The sequence below is a fragment of the Chelonoidis abingdonii genome, chromosome 4 (assembly GCF_003597395.2).
Source record: "Chelonoidis abingdonii isolate Lonesome George chromosome 4, CheloAbing_2.0, whole genome shotgun sequence".
Taxonomy (NCBI): domain Eukaryota; kingdom Metazoa; phylum Chordata; order Testudines; family Testudinidae; genus Chelonoidis; species Chelonoidis abingdonii.
The window spans coordinates 28,583,706-28,597,859 of NC_133772.1; the positions used below are offsets into that span (position 1 = coordinate 28,583,706).

The window sequence follows — 14,154 nt, forward strand, 5'->3', positions numbered from 1 at the left end:
CCCCCCCCCCCAACACACCACTACGCCATCACCCCTCACTGTTCCCCAGGCTGTCTCAGCACCTGCCACATGGTGCAGCCTCCATGCCGCTGTGGGGCCTGGGGCCGCATCCCTCTCCCTCATTGCCCCACTCCATGCAGGATCCCCGGGGTCCGTGCACCCCTGCAGCTTGGGCAGCAACATGCGAGCTGGGGGCGACACATACCAGGTGACAGCCGACATGAGCCAGTTCGAGCCACAGGACGTGGTGGTGACCACATACAACTACCACATCATCATCCAGGCAGAGAAGGTGAGGACCTGGGGGGAATGGGGTGGCTGGAACCGGAGTAGCAGGGAGTTGCCCCACACCTGCCAGCACTCTTGCCCCACTCCCTACAGCGCCCCCTCCTGGGAGAGGCTGGGCTGAACGGGGCTGTGCTCAGCAGGAACGTGTCTTGTGCCCGCTTTCATGGGGTGTTGGTTTCCCTGGTAGGTGGCAGAGGACGGCACCGTCGCCAACACGTTCACCCACAAGTGCCAGCTCCCCAAGGACATGGACCCCATGTCTGTCAGCTGCACCCTCACCGATGCAGGCCTGCTGGTCATCAACGCCAAGCGTGGTGTGGCTGCCAAGGCGGGCGAGACGCCCCCACCGGTGTACCGCACTGAGATCAAGCTGTGATGCCTCTGGGCACAGCTGTGTTCCCCCCCCCCCCCCCGTCTGAGGCATGAGCTGGGCAGCTGCCTCGCCACCCCTCATCCTGGCACGTGTGCGCTGCTAGTTGGGGCCACGTGTGTCGAGGGTGGGGGCAGCCTGTCGGGTCCCAGCATGCACTGCGGTCAGGCAGGCTGGCTCAATAAGGGGCAGTGCATGCTGGGGCCGCTAGCGCCATGGGTCTGCCCAGCTGCAGGGCTGGGCACGCGAGCTGTTCCTGAAGCGCTACGGGCTGCCCTGGGCCAGGCTGCAGCCCTGGGCCGGTCACTCACCCCAGCCCCTCGCTGCACTGGGATCCCTGGGCCTGCCCGCCAGCCTGTGGGGCCCGTGCTACTGGCTCCCAGCACCTGGCTGGTGTCTCACCCCTGCTCCTGGTTGGAATAAAGGTTTCTCCCACCCAAGACTGCAGCTGGGCTGTTCCTCGCGGCCTGCGCCTCTCCCCAGCCCCCCACGCTGGGCGTTAACCCTCCCCGCTGGCCTCCTGTGCTAGCGATTCATGTCTCTGCCCCTTGCCCTGACTCGTCAGGACCCTGCATTCCCCCCCGCCCCCCCCCGCGCATGCCCCTGTGCATTCCAGCCGCTCCCTGAACCCGCTGCTGGGTGGCACTGGCCAAGGGACCGGGGCCAGCCAGCCAGACTGACCCCAGTGCCAGAGCCAGCTGGGCCCCACGGGCCGGGAGCACACAGGCTCCTCATTTGGCAGTGAAGGGCTAGGCCTGTTCCCAATGTTCCTTGGGCGGGGGGGGCNCCTCTCACCTTCAGCAGCCACCTGCTGTGCCCCTTCTTCATTTTCCAACTCTGCAAACCTGTTCCTAAGCTCTATTTCTCCTTCACTGGCCCGTCTTTTCCTCTGCCTGGTTCTCTTAGTCACATGTTTCCACCATCCACTTTCCTCGCTCAGTAGTCTTCCCTCATAATTCTTTGGTCCTGCTTCCATCTGCAATTATCCCTTCAGCCTCCTCATGTCTTTGCTCCATCATCTGCTCAAACCCCCTTCTAAACTCAACCAGAGTTTCCACCTGCATTTCCAGTCCTCAGATCTTTTCTTCCATCAGCTCTATCAGGTGGCACTTCATGCAGACAAACTCTTTTCAGGTACCCCCTCCAGGATCATGTACATGTCACAGCTTCCACGTCCAGTCATCCTCATTGTGTCTTTCACGGCTGCCTCTCTATCGGTCATAGCCTTCCCACCTAAAACCTGTTAGTCCAAGAAACACAGACCAAAACAAACCACGAACAGGCACCAGAACACTGGCAGACCACCACCCACTCCCTTCACTAGCCTGTCAGTTCCTCTGCCTAGGTCTCTAAGTCTCCCCCACAAACTCCCACTTAAACTCCCCTGTTTACAGCTCTGTTTTCTGCTCCTGTGACGCTGCAGCTGTCTATGCTGCTGCCTGACTGGCTGGCTGGCTACCTTTATAGGACTCCTAAGCAGAGAAGCCCCGTCACCTAAGCAGGGCTCAGCTTCTCTCCCAGCACACTGCCCCTACCAGCCTCCACACATACAAACTACAAAATACAATACACAAAATACAAAAACCTGCTCCTTCAACAGTACTCCCATGGAAACTCCCCTGTTTACAGCTCTGTTTGCTGGCTGCTGTGCCGCTGCAGCTGTCTATGCCACTTTACTGCGCCATGTTCTGACGCACTGATTCAGTCTTTCCCCAGCTGTAAACAGGCTTCTAAATATGTGGCAGGCTGTTAAGTGCTACTTTGTTTCTCTGGGCAGTGAGAAGTGTCGAAAATTGCTGTGGATGCTGTTCTTGGACAGGGAAAACGGTGAACAAGGTGGATGGGCCTAGCAAAGTTAAGGCTCATCTGTTTTCCCTCCAGAATGTCCTGAAAATCTTCAATGGTACTGTGCTCTGTTTGGAAAATGAGTATGACAGCATGTGAAGTGTATGCCATAATGAATACTCTGAGAATTAAACTTCAGCAACGGAGGAATAACAAATTATTTGGCTCCAGAGTTGAAAATGCATTAACTGAGATGCTGCCTGTCACTGCTGCATGTCTCCAGAAAGATTTCATGAAATTTTATGATGTGTCAATCATAATGGTTTGATTTTTAAACTGGCTACTTGTTCAATACCCAGTGCTTGAACATCAAACTTAATACGGCATTCAAATACAAGGATCTGTCTGCGGCCATGACAGCTGTAAACCTCCAGAAAACTGTGGATCTTGATCAGGTCTATGATGAGTACTGTATCATCAAAGACATCAGCTCCAAGTTAGAGCCTGGAAACTACTCAGTTGGGGAACTCTGGTTTCAAGAACTGAGAAACAAGGACGGTAGCACTGAATTCCTGAACATGACAAAGCTGGTGTCATACGTGTTCAGTATACCAGTAAGCAACATATACACAGAGCTTGTATTTTCAATCATGAAAGGTACATGGACTGATGTCTGGAATCGAAGCAGCATAGATTTGGTGTGGAGTGAAACCCTTGTCAAAATGAATATCCAAATGAGTTGCAAGGACTTCTACAGCTTTGTGAATGCCCAGAAGCAAATCATGGCTAAGGCAAAGTCATCCAAGAAGTACTAGACTTCTGGCATGTCTGAGAGGTATGCAAATTGGGAAGCTGATTTATTGACTGAATAAAAAACCTGACCCTTTACTCCTGTTGTTTGTTTAGTGTACAAATAAATCTGTATGTTTAAATATGGATTACAGTTAAGTCTATAATTTAGTTAGGGGAGCTGTGACACTCACTGATTCCAGACCTCTGTGACTGCTGAAGGCAGGACTGTGGGGCTCTCCTCTGTGACTGCAGCTGCAACTGGAGCTAGGGCTAGAACTGCACCATTCACTCCCCTGCCCTGCAACCAGGATCCTGCACCCCTGTCCTATGGCTTCAACCGAGGGCTGGGGCTGGAGCCCTGTGCCCCTGGCCCCGTGGCTTCTGCTGGAGGCTGGAGCTGAAGCCATGAGTCCTTGAATATTTGCCCTGTGGCTTGTGATGCAGGCTGCAGCAGGGGCTGTACACCCCTCTTGTAGTTTCCTAGGGCTGTGCACCCTCTCTCATGGCTCCAGTCGGAACTGTGTACTGTGGCTCCCCTCCCTCTCCTCCCATCTCACCCAATGTGTCCTGATATTTCACTCTTGTGATCTGGTCACCCTACCTGCACTCACTGCTGCCATTCTTCTCTTACTGACCATCTTGGTAAGCTGTGCTTTGCTTTCCTCCTCTCTGAAAAGCAGTAGAGTAACAGTGTTTCTCTTAAACTCCTCCATTGCTGACTCCAGCTGCCCCCTTATTGTCCCTGCTCCAGCCCTCTAGTTAGCCCTAGCTCATGACACAGCATTGCCTGGGATTGAGAGGTGTTGCCAGCTTACAGACTGCTTCTAGGGAGACAACAGAGGCCAAAGAAACAGAAGTGACTGAGATAGCATCAGGTCTGTGGCAAAAGCAGTAATCTGAGTAGCTTCAAAACATTCACTGGGCAGCCCTGCATTAACTCCTGTAGTATATCTCCATAGGATTTGCCCAATACTGTGAGGCCATGAGGCTGGGGGCCATCCAGAGGGGTGAGACTTAAGTACTATACCCCATGCTGCTTCTGGGACTAAAATCACAAGCATTTGTGGAAGAGACAAGCACAGAACCCATATCTCCAGATGGTGGAGAGGATGAAGGAATCTGCTGCTTTGAGTGTACTCAAGGCCCAAAGTGTCTCTTTGTGGCATCCCTAAGCAAATAACCCACCCAAACCACTATTTGTGTTTGGCTGGTTGGTTTCCCTCACTCTGTTGTCAAGGAAGCATGCTTGCATCTTGAGTGGGGTGGGAATGATGAGTCTCAGTTGCTATGGAAATCCTTTTGGCACTACGCTATTATGAGATAGAAGTGAGCCTTAGTTGCCATGGAACACCCTGGTTGTTAGGAGATGTGGAGAGGGCACCACCCCTGACTCTCTGTCTTCTCCTTGGAGAATTTGGCTGGAGCTGCTGTAACTCAGTCCCTCCATACTGACTGATATTTCTGGATTCATATGATGTAGGAATGACATAAGCAATCTCCACTTGATCAAAATGGCTGCCAGTGCCCTTTTTTCTCAGTGCGACTGAAACTACTGCCTACCCTCAAACCAAACTAGCTGCCATTCCCACACAGCCTTTGCAGAGGCTGGTGAGGCTGTCCTTAGTAAAGATGGCTATCTTCTCCTATTGCTTCTAGTGAGATTGAAACCAGGCTGCCCTAAAACAGTTAATGGCACTCAATGCTGTCACAGACAGGGAAGAACACCAAGGAGAAGCAGGTGAACATGTGGAGGGGGCCAAGGAGAACACAGAGGGTGAGGAAAGGAGACTGTAGAGGTGGAAAACTGGAGGCAGAAAGATGTATTTAGGATGGCAGAAAAATAAAGTTACACATGGAAGGAGAGTGATAGGTGAGGAGGACTGGAGACGGTAAGAATGGCAGCTCCTGTGCACCAGGGGTCACAGAAGGGTTTGTGGAGTCCCCTGTCAAGCAGTTTTCTCTGGGCACTGCTTTCATGTTAAGTGTCAGAGCTCTCTCTTCCTTTGCGGGTTATTCATTCAGCCTTCAAGACAACTAGTTCAAACACAACAACATGCAGGGCTTGCAGTTGTGGTCAGCAGCCCAAGAATTAGGTAAATCCTATGGTTTAGTAGCTTTTTCAAACTGATAGTGCTGTATGTTTTGAAGCTCAGCAACCATGATAGTCTTTAATATCTGGTTAGTTCAATTTCATGTTTTAAATTTTTGCAGTTTCTCAATACACCGTGTATAGTATGACTTGACTTGTTCCTCCAGGAATTTCTGTTTTTCAGGGAAATGATGGGAAGAAGTGTGGGAATAGCTTTCTATGCTTGTGATGTTATAGGCTTCAATCTCATTTACCAACCATCAGTTTTTTAGTTTAGGACTTCTGCTCTACTGTTATGCTGTCATAATATTGATGGCATTTTGTCTTTTTCCATGGCAGCTGTTGTGGTTTCACTGTAGAACAAGTATATAGATGAATGAGGGGAGAAGGGGTTAGAAAAGCTTGTTTTAAACTACTATATATTAGATTTAAGCACACAGACATAAGCACTAGGTTTAGGACATTCCAGATATAGTTACCCACAGTCTCAGATGGTTTTGACAAAAATATCTGCAGTTTTGTCCAAGAAGCTAACAGAACTTATGGTCAAGCAAATCTCTTTTGGAGCAATATTCTCTCTTCTCAAAGCTGGAGCAGAGTGGGGAAGTTCGTAGAATGTTTGCTTAATATTTACATTGTTTTTTAAGTCAAGAGCGGACCTCCTTTAATCATGCTACAGTGATTCTCACTCTGGGCTCTGAACACAACAATCTGAACTCAAATCTTAGTGAGAGCTGTGGCTTGTAGGCAATTATTTCATTCAGAGAGAAGGGCAAGATTTTGAAAAATTGATGCCTGATGTACAACCCCAAATCAGTATTTATTCACGAGACTAATTGGCCAATGAACAAAGTGCTCAGAACCCACAGTTCCAACAGACTTCTTAGCCTATAATATCCTTGGGCTAGAAACATAGCTTCCTAGGGTTTCTGGCAAATCTCCTAAAACACTGTTGAGAATAATAACAGCAAGTGGTCTGGTGGTGTAATTTATTTACGTGTTACATCATTGCAGGACTTCACTGAGGGCAACTTTTAATTATACTCAAGGAATGTGTATTTGTAAAACATTGGAATTCTGTTCTGTTCTATATAACCTTTGGAGCAACTTTTCAAAGGTTGTGGTGAAATCTCTATCACCAGATTTTTTTTTTAAATTAAGATCAGATATTTTTCAAAAAACTCTGCTCCAGTTCAAACAGGAATTTATCCAGGAAAGTCCTGTGGCTGGTGTTATGGAGGTCCAACTAGATGCCTGTTTTATACAGAAGGTCAGATAAAATGATCTAATTGTCCCTTTGACCCTTAATCATCTAAAAATCACAATGGTTCTTTCTGGCTTTTGTAATCTATGAACCTCTTCCATTCTATATAGGTTTTTATATAGCCCCCATCCCAATGGTATCTGAACACTCATTAGTACATTAAGCAATCTGACTTACATCAGTCACATGTGGTTTGGTGTCTCTATCTCTCTGCCATCCTCTCCCCAGAATTGCAGAACCAAATCAGTCCAATGGACAATCTACTCCTGTATCCTATATCTGACAGTAGCCACTACCAGCTGCCTTACATGAGAAGTATGAAATAAGCTGCTCATAGGAAAAGATTCATCTTAGCCTTGGTTATTTAGTGGCTCTGTTATGTCCTAAGTCACAACAATTTATAACCCTTGTACAAAGATAAAAGAAACCATCTTAAAACTTTGATACTTTTTTCAATAATCTTACAAACAATAATATTAAAATAGAACCAGTGTAGAAGGAGCTGAAAGATGGTAGTCTACAGCTCTGAATTCAGAGGGAAACACCTGAATTTTTACTGAAGAACTGAGAGGAAGAGATACAAATTTCCCTAAAATTTCTCCTGAATATTATTATTTCCCCCTCTACCACCATCTGAAGAACTAACATCATTTTACACATCATTTTACTCCCAAAGTCACTTTTCTGCTCCATAATTTTCTCATGGCATTTTTCACCTCCTCATTTCTCAGGGTATAGATCAAGGGATTCAGCATGGGGGTGATAATGGTGAAGAACACAGTGACCATCTTATCCTCGGAGAAGGTGGTGGAAGGTCGTAAGTAGATGAAGATACATGGCCCAAAATTTAAAATCACTACAGTGATGTGGGAGGCGCAAGTGGAGAAAGCTTTGAGACGCCCTTTGGAAGAGTGGCTTCTCAGGGAGGCTAAGATGACTATATAGGATACAACCAGCACAACAAAAGAGGTTAGGGAAATCATCCCGCTATTGGCAACAACCATGATGCCAACAATGAAAGTGTCAGTGCAGGCCAGTTTCAGCAAAGGATGCACATCACAGAAATAGTGATCGATCTCATTGGGCCCACAGAAGGGTAACTGTACAGTCAGGAGAGTCTGAACCATGGAATGCGCAAAGCCCCCTACCCATGAAGCCACCACCATCCAGCTACACACATGCTTGTTCATAATGGTCGTATAAAGGAGGGGATTACAGATTGCAATATAACGATCATAGGCCATCACTGTGAGGATAAAGATCTCGGTGCCCCCAAATAAATGGACCATAAACAGCTGTGCTATGCAGCCATCAAAGGAGATGGTTTTCCTCTCCACAAGGAAGTCTGCAATCAGTTTTGGGGCGGTGACAGATGAATAGCAGATGTCTATGAAGGACAGATGGCTCAAGAAAAAATACATAGGGCAGTTCAGACCTTCACTGCATATTATAGTGACAATGATGAGGAGATTTCCCAGGACAATGACTAGATAGAAGAGTAAAAACAGCACAAAACACACTTGTTGTAACTCTTGATCCTGGGTGAGTCCTGAAAGGATGAATTCAGTCACATTATTTGCAGGCTCCATGGACTCAGTGTAATGATAGGTATACAGCATAGGGCTAATTAACCTGCCATAATACAAAATAAGGAAATGAATAATAAATGTATATTGACCAGTGATTATATGAATAAAAAGAATGTATTGATAGAAGTAGTAGATTTAGATTAAGAGAAAAATGGTCAATATTTAACTCAAGGAATAACAGGAACTCAACTTGAATTGCAGAAATATGAGAACAGTATATACTCAAAAAATCATTGTAGAAAATTTGGGGAAAATTCATTCTATTCTTCACACATAATAAATAAGCTGAATGTGTTATTAAAGACTTTGAATAAGAAGAAAAATTCAGTGTTGACTATGCTTTGCAACCATCCCTTCCACAACTTATTCCTGCTGCATCCTTAAATACCTTCAGGGAGCCAAATTTTCAGCCAGGGGTTTGTTCTTTCTCATGATGACCAGATGTCTCACTTTGCATTTGGGCACATAAATGTTCATAAGTGTTCATTGGTACATGCAAACATGGGTGTCTCATTTAAGGAGTCAAAGCTTAATAATTAGCCCCTGATTATTTTCTTCATGAGTATTAGTAATCTCTCTGCTGTGCTTCATAAGTGCAACCCAATTTGTGAACAAATGTTCCTTAGATAAAATGAAATGACAAATCCAAAAAGCAAATATTGTGTCTGCATTAGAGGGTACATTATGGGGATTTCACTCCTAACTCAAGATCTTTTGATACCAGTCTTTTTTTTACAAAATTTCCTGGGTTTCTTAATATGGCAAGTGTGGTGAGGGTGTTGACCATACATGGCTAGTAGAGATGTTCCTTGACTTCTATGATGTATGAAGATATGGAGGGAGCAGGGTTGTTAGTGATGTGGGAAGTGGAAAGAGCAGGGTGAGGGGCACCAGAGGGGCTAATTGTGTGTATTTGGGAGCCCATCTCTGCTCTTAGTATCTCCATCACAAGGTACTTCAACTTCTGAAGCACAGGAACTTGTCTATCGCTGCATCTGCCCTGTACCCCTTGGCTGGGAGGTCTCTGGCCCTGCCCCGTTTCCTGCTCCCATTTCCCTGGGGCCAGGAAGAGATGGCAGAAGCATTGCTTTAGCACAGTTCCAAGTCTGTGCTAATAGGTTGGTTGGGACTCTATGACCTAGGCTACATCATGACCCTTACAGTCCTCCTGGTTAGGTCTCTATTAGAGAGACATAAAGATGTGACTTAAATTGGTGCTAATCAGAGAGTTCATGTCTAGAATGATTCTTCAGTTCCCTCCATCAGGTTCAATTATAAATGATGACAAATATTCTTTATGCATAAATAGAATTGCTGAAAACAAAAAAAAATCTCCCATGGAAAATCATAATGAAAACAAAAAAAATTAATTCTCTTTAAAATGCATTGACAATCAGAAACCAAAAAACACCCCACTAGGTTGGAAATTTTCCTGTATTAAGGCTTTCAACAAAACCTGTCATTTTTCAAAAAGACTGCAAGTTTTTTTTCACAAAAATAGCCATTTAGTTCATAAGCATTGTAAAGAACAAGGCTTTTAGTAAAAAAAATTGATTGACTTTACCATAAGCTCCAATCAAATTGATATTTTATGGGTCAGACCCACTGAAACACATAAGCTGCTTTATGCTATAGACATGATCCTACATGAGTTATCATTTGACTTCAGATGACTGAATTAAATTTCCTGTGTTCTAAAAACATTTTTATGACTTTTCATGAGCTGAAATGCATCATAGATAGATAGATAGATAGATATGTAGATCATGGATCTTCAGCTAATGGCTCTGATAGAGCTATTTTAAATTTTGAAAAATTAAATAAAAATATCGTTACTAATAAATAGTAATACAAAACTTATCAAAGAAAGAAGTTCATAATAAAGATTTTAAGGTCATCCTTCATCCTGTATCTTAATTAATTTCAGATTGATGGGTGGAATTAGATTGCAGTGAATCCTAATAAAACAGTTTATTTTCTTTTACTTTAGTAGAATAGGGCAAAGAAAAATTAATATAAGATACACAGTCTTACTGGAAAACATTACATGAATTGTATTTGCAGATCCAAATACTTACCTGGATGGTGATGGGTTTTATCTCCCCAGCTTCTAACGTGCTCTGGTGGCGAAGGAGTTCAGGTCTGAACAACACTAAGCATTTGCAGAATGATGAGGATGAATTACTAAGGCATCAAATACTCATTGCAATATAGATTTTCTGGTTTGTAAACTTCATCCCCAAACCAGTCTTTACAAGCCCTATCTCAGGACGTCCTTTGTTCTCTGTCTAGATGCATGAGAACAAAACTAGTAAACTGGAGTGGTTTGCTCAAGTCAGCACTCAGGGATGTTCTCAAATCCACTCTCCTCCACCTCAGAAAGCCTTAAAGACTGAAAATCTGTCTCCAGAAGGGTTGTTGGAAAAAGTCTTCTGGCTGTGAAGTTATAGCAGAAATACTTAAATTGAAACACATAATTGCCATGTGTCATTTCCATAGTTAATGAGCTCCCAGAGGCATTTCAAAGCTACTTCATTGGAAACAGTTGTTGAAGAAGCAATTTTCTATATTGCTTTAGACACATAGTTGAGTCAAACTTTAAAACCTGTTTTGAGTCCCTTTCAATATTTTCAACATCCATTTTTCAATTAGACATTAATCCCTTCCCCTTCTCACATTTTCACCAGGTGATGGCCTTTGAACCTTTGTCATATGTTTGAGTTACTGATGACTCAAGATTGTCGAATAACAGGCTGAGATGTTATTGACATGAACTGTGACTGTTGTGAAAGTAGAATGAATTATATTGTAAGAACAGAAAGGATTAAATAAATGTTGTCTGTACCTTTAAGCAAAATTGTTGGAATGTTGCAATCCAGCTGTCAGGAATACAGACATTAATATAGAACAATTGCACCGTTTAAGGGCAATTGGTGAAGTATTAGCCTTAGATCAATAACAGTTAGTAAGGAAGTGGGATATGCATGCTGTGCCCCAGGTATTTTTTACTGTTTTTGCTTTCTTTGTCCCGCTCTTTTATTTGTATAAATAAGACTGTTGAGGCCTTGCATGGCTGCTCACATTATCTGGGTGTATTAGCAGAGCGCTGTGCTAATAAAACAGAGTGGTCTGACAAACTGTGAGTCCTGAGTCTAACTTTGACAATTTGGAGGTTCCACCAAGATGGCAACCATCTTCACTGGGGCTGTGTGATTGACACTGTATAGATCATTGTTACAACCAAGGTCTGATTGTTGCACCAAATCATGTACAAAGGAGGTCAAGTAAGATGTCTATGAAAAGGTTGTAATTTGCTGGTTATGATTATGCTGTCTATATGTGTTTATCATTTTTGTATTTGAAGTTATGTATATTGGCAATGAACTTGTATCTCAATGTGTTTGATTCTAAGTAGCATCAGTGAAACATTTGGTCAGCTTCTTGAAAAAGTACTATTCTGAGTAAGTGCCCAATCAAGAAACACTTAACTGACAATGGACCTTGGGAGACTCCAATCCGTATCTGAGGAGCCTTCCTGGGAACATTAACGGTAGCATGTGAGTGTTGGCTGCCACCTGCAAACTGAGTCATGCATGGACATGTGACTTGCCCATGTGACTCCAAACTCCATCTTGCTTCTGTGATTTTCCACAGTAAGAACAAAGGGGTTTCCTTTCACATGGCAGAGGATATAAAAGGCCCTGGACGCCCCTCCATTTTGTCTTCAATCTTGCTTCTGACCTCTGGAGGAACTTTGCAAGAAACTGAAGCTCTAAACAAAGAAGTGAATGACCCATCCAAACTGGGATGTTTGTACTCCAGAGACTTGATTGGTTTCAATCAGCAATAATCCCATCAAGCCTAAAACAAGCGTGAACTAAGAACTTCGCAATTGTTGTATGTATTTGATTCCGTTTAACCAATTTTAACTCTCATCTATATTTCTTTCTTTTTATGAATAAACCTTTAGATTTTAGATTCTAAAGAATTGGCAACAGCGTGATTTGTAGGTAAGATCTGACTAGTATATTGACCTGGGTTTGGGGCTTGGTCCTTTGGGATCAGGAGAACCTTTCTTCTTTTACTGGGATATTGGTTTTTATAACCATTCATCCTTATAAGGCATGGTACTGGTGATGATACTGGGAAACTGGAGTGTCTGAGGGAATTGCTTGTATGACTTCTGGTAAGCCAGTGGGATAAAATCAAAGTTCTTTCTGTTTGGCTGGTTTGGTGTTCAGGAAGGACAGGCAGGGCAGAAAAGGTGGGGGAGTTGCATTGTATGTAAGAGAGCAGTATGACTGCTCAGTGCTCCAGTATGAAACTGCACAAAAACCTGAGAGTCCCTGGATTAAGTTTAGAAGTGTGAGCAACACGGGTAATGTCGTGGTGGATGTCTCCTATAGACCACCAGACCAGGGGGATGAGGTGGACGAGGCTTTCTTCTGGCAACTAGCAAAAGTCACTAGGTCGCAGGCCCTGGTTCTCATGGGAGACTTTAATTACCCTGATATCTGCTGGGAGAGCAATACAGCGGTGCACAGACAATCCAGGACATTTTTGGAAAGTGTAGGGGACAATTTCCTGGTGCAAGTGTTTGGGGAACCAACTAGGGGCAGAGCTCTTCTAGACCTGCTGCTCACAAACGGGGAAGAATTAGTAGGGGAAGCAAAAGTGGATGGGAACCTGGGAGGGGCCCAGTGCAAACTACACACAGGAAACCCCCGCACGTCGAATAGACCTAGCCCCACACTGGAACAGAGCAGAGAATATGGAACCCTGACGTCAGAAAAGCAGACTTTGTACTCCCTACAGGGAACTGTGGAAAGGAGTCCCTCAGAGAATAAAAGGGGAAAAGGAGTTCCAGGAGAGCTGGCTGATTTGAAGAATCCTTCATTGAGGTTGCAATCAAGCATCTCCGTGTGTAGAAAGCAATAGTATAATATGGCAGCAACCAGTTTGGTTTGAACAGCTGAAATCTTGCAGATTCTGTAAAACGCAATCAAAAAGAAAGCGACAAAAGTCGGAAGATGAACAAATACCAGGCGAGGAGATAAAAGATTGCTCAGCGCATGCAAGATGAAATCAAAAGGCCAAATCAAACTTGGAGTGCAGTAGCAAGAGATTTAAAGTAAACAAGAAAGGTTCTTCAAGGTAATGTTAAGCAAACAAAAGAATGTCCAGGCAGGTCGGGCCTTACCTGGAGAGAGGCAATAGTGAAATGACATCTGGCAAAAAGCTAATCTCAGTATTTTTGCCTCTGATCACACTAGGTCCCTCCCCACTGCGCCACCCTGCAATACACAATAGGGGAGAAGGTGACAAGCCTCTGGAGAAAGAAGTGGTTGGGACCTATTTAGAAAAACTGGAAGAAGCAACAAAGTCCACGGGCCATATGCGCTGCACCTGAGGGTGCTAAAGGATTGGTGAATGTGATTGCAAGCATGGCCATCTATTGAAACCATGGCAAACAGGTAAAAATGGAGGAAGGAGGCAGGTAAAGAAGTGAAAACCAGATTATAAGGGATAACCAACCTGGTGGGAATAGTATCAGCACGGAGTAAGTATGAAGGCTTGAGTCGTTTACGAAAGAACAGGCGAAAGGAAAGGTGGGGAGTCAGCATTGTACATCAATGACGAGGGTGCAACTGAGAAACAGAAGTGATGGAATGGATAAGACAGAGTCGTCTGGCAAAAAATCACACTGGAAAACATGCTACTAGAGCCCCCCTGAGAAGGCTTGGGGTGCACAGACGACGGGATCCTGATTGTATGGATAGAGACCTCGTTAAGAGTCTTATAAGAGATAAAACTAAGGGGAAATGTGTGATCAGGAGACTCAACTTCCCAGTTAGACCGGAGGACAATGCTTGCAAGAATAATGTGTGGATGTGATAGCGGAGGATTCTTCATCAAGAGGAAGTCGACGAGAGGAGCATGTAAATTTGGTTTGGACAGTGAGGACTCCGAGAAGAAA

At 44.6% G+C, this 14,154-nt stretch overlaps 2 protein-coding genes across 2 annotated transcripts; one reads left to right on the top strand and one right to left on the bottom strand.

Moving 5' to 3' along the window:
- Window positions 1-181: 181 nt before the first annotated feature.
- On the top strand, window positions 182-664 carry LOC116821765 (heat shock protein beta-7-like). Its single transcript, XM_032775178.2, has 2 exons — window positions 182-292; window positions 476-664. The coding sequence occupies exons 1-2, from the start codon at window positions 182-184 to the stop codon at window positions 662-664; spliced, it is 300 nt and encodes a 99-aa protein (XP_032631069.2).
- A 6,583-nt stretch (window positions 665-7,247) lies between these two features.
- On the bottom strand, window positions 7,248-8,177 carry LOC116821759 (olfactory receptor 4S2-like). Its single transcript, XM_032775173.1, has one exon. The coding sequence runs from the start codon at window positions 8,175-8,177 to the stop codon at window positions 7,248-7,250; it is 930 nt and encodes a 309-aa protein (XP_032631064.1).
- Window positions 8,178-14,154: the final 5,977 nt, after the last annotated feature.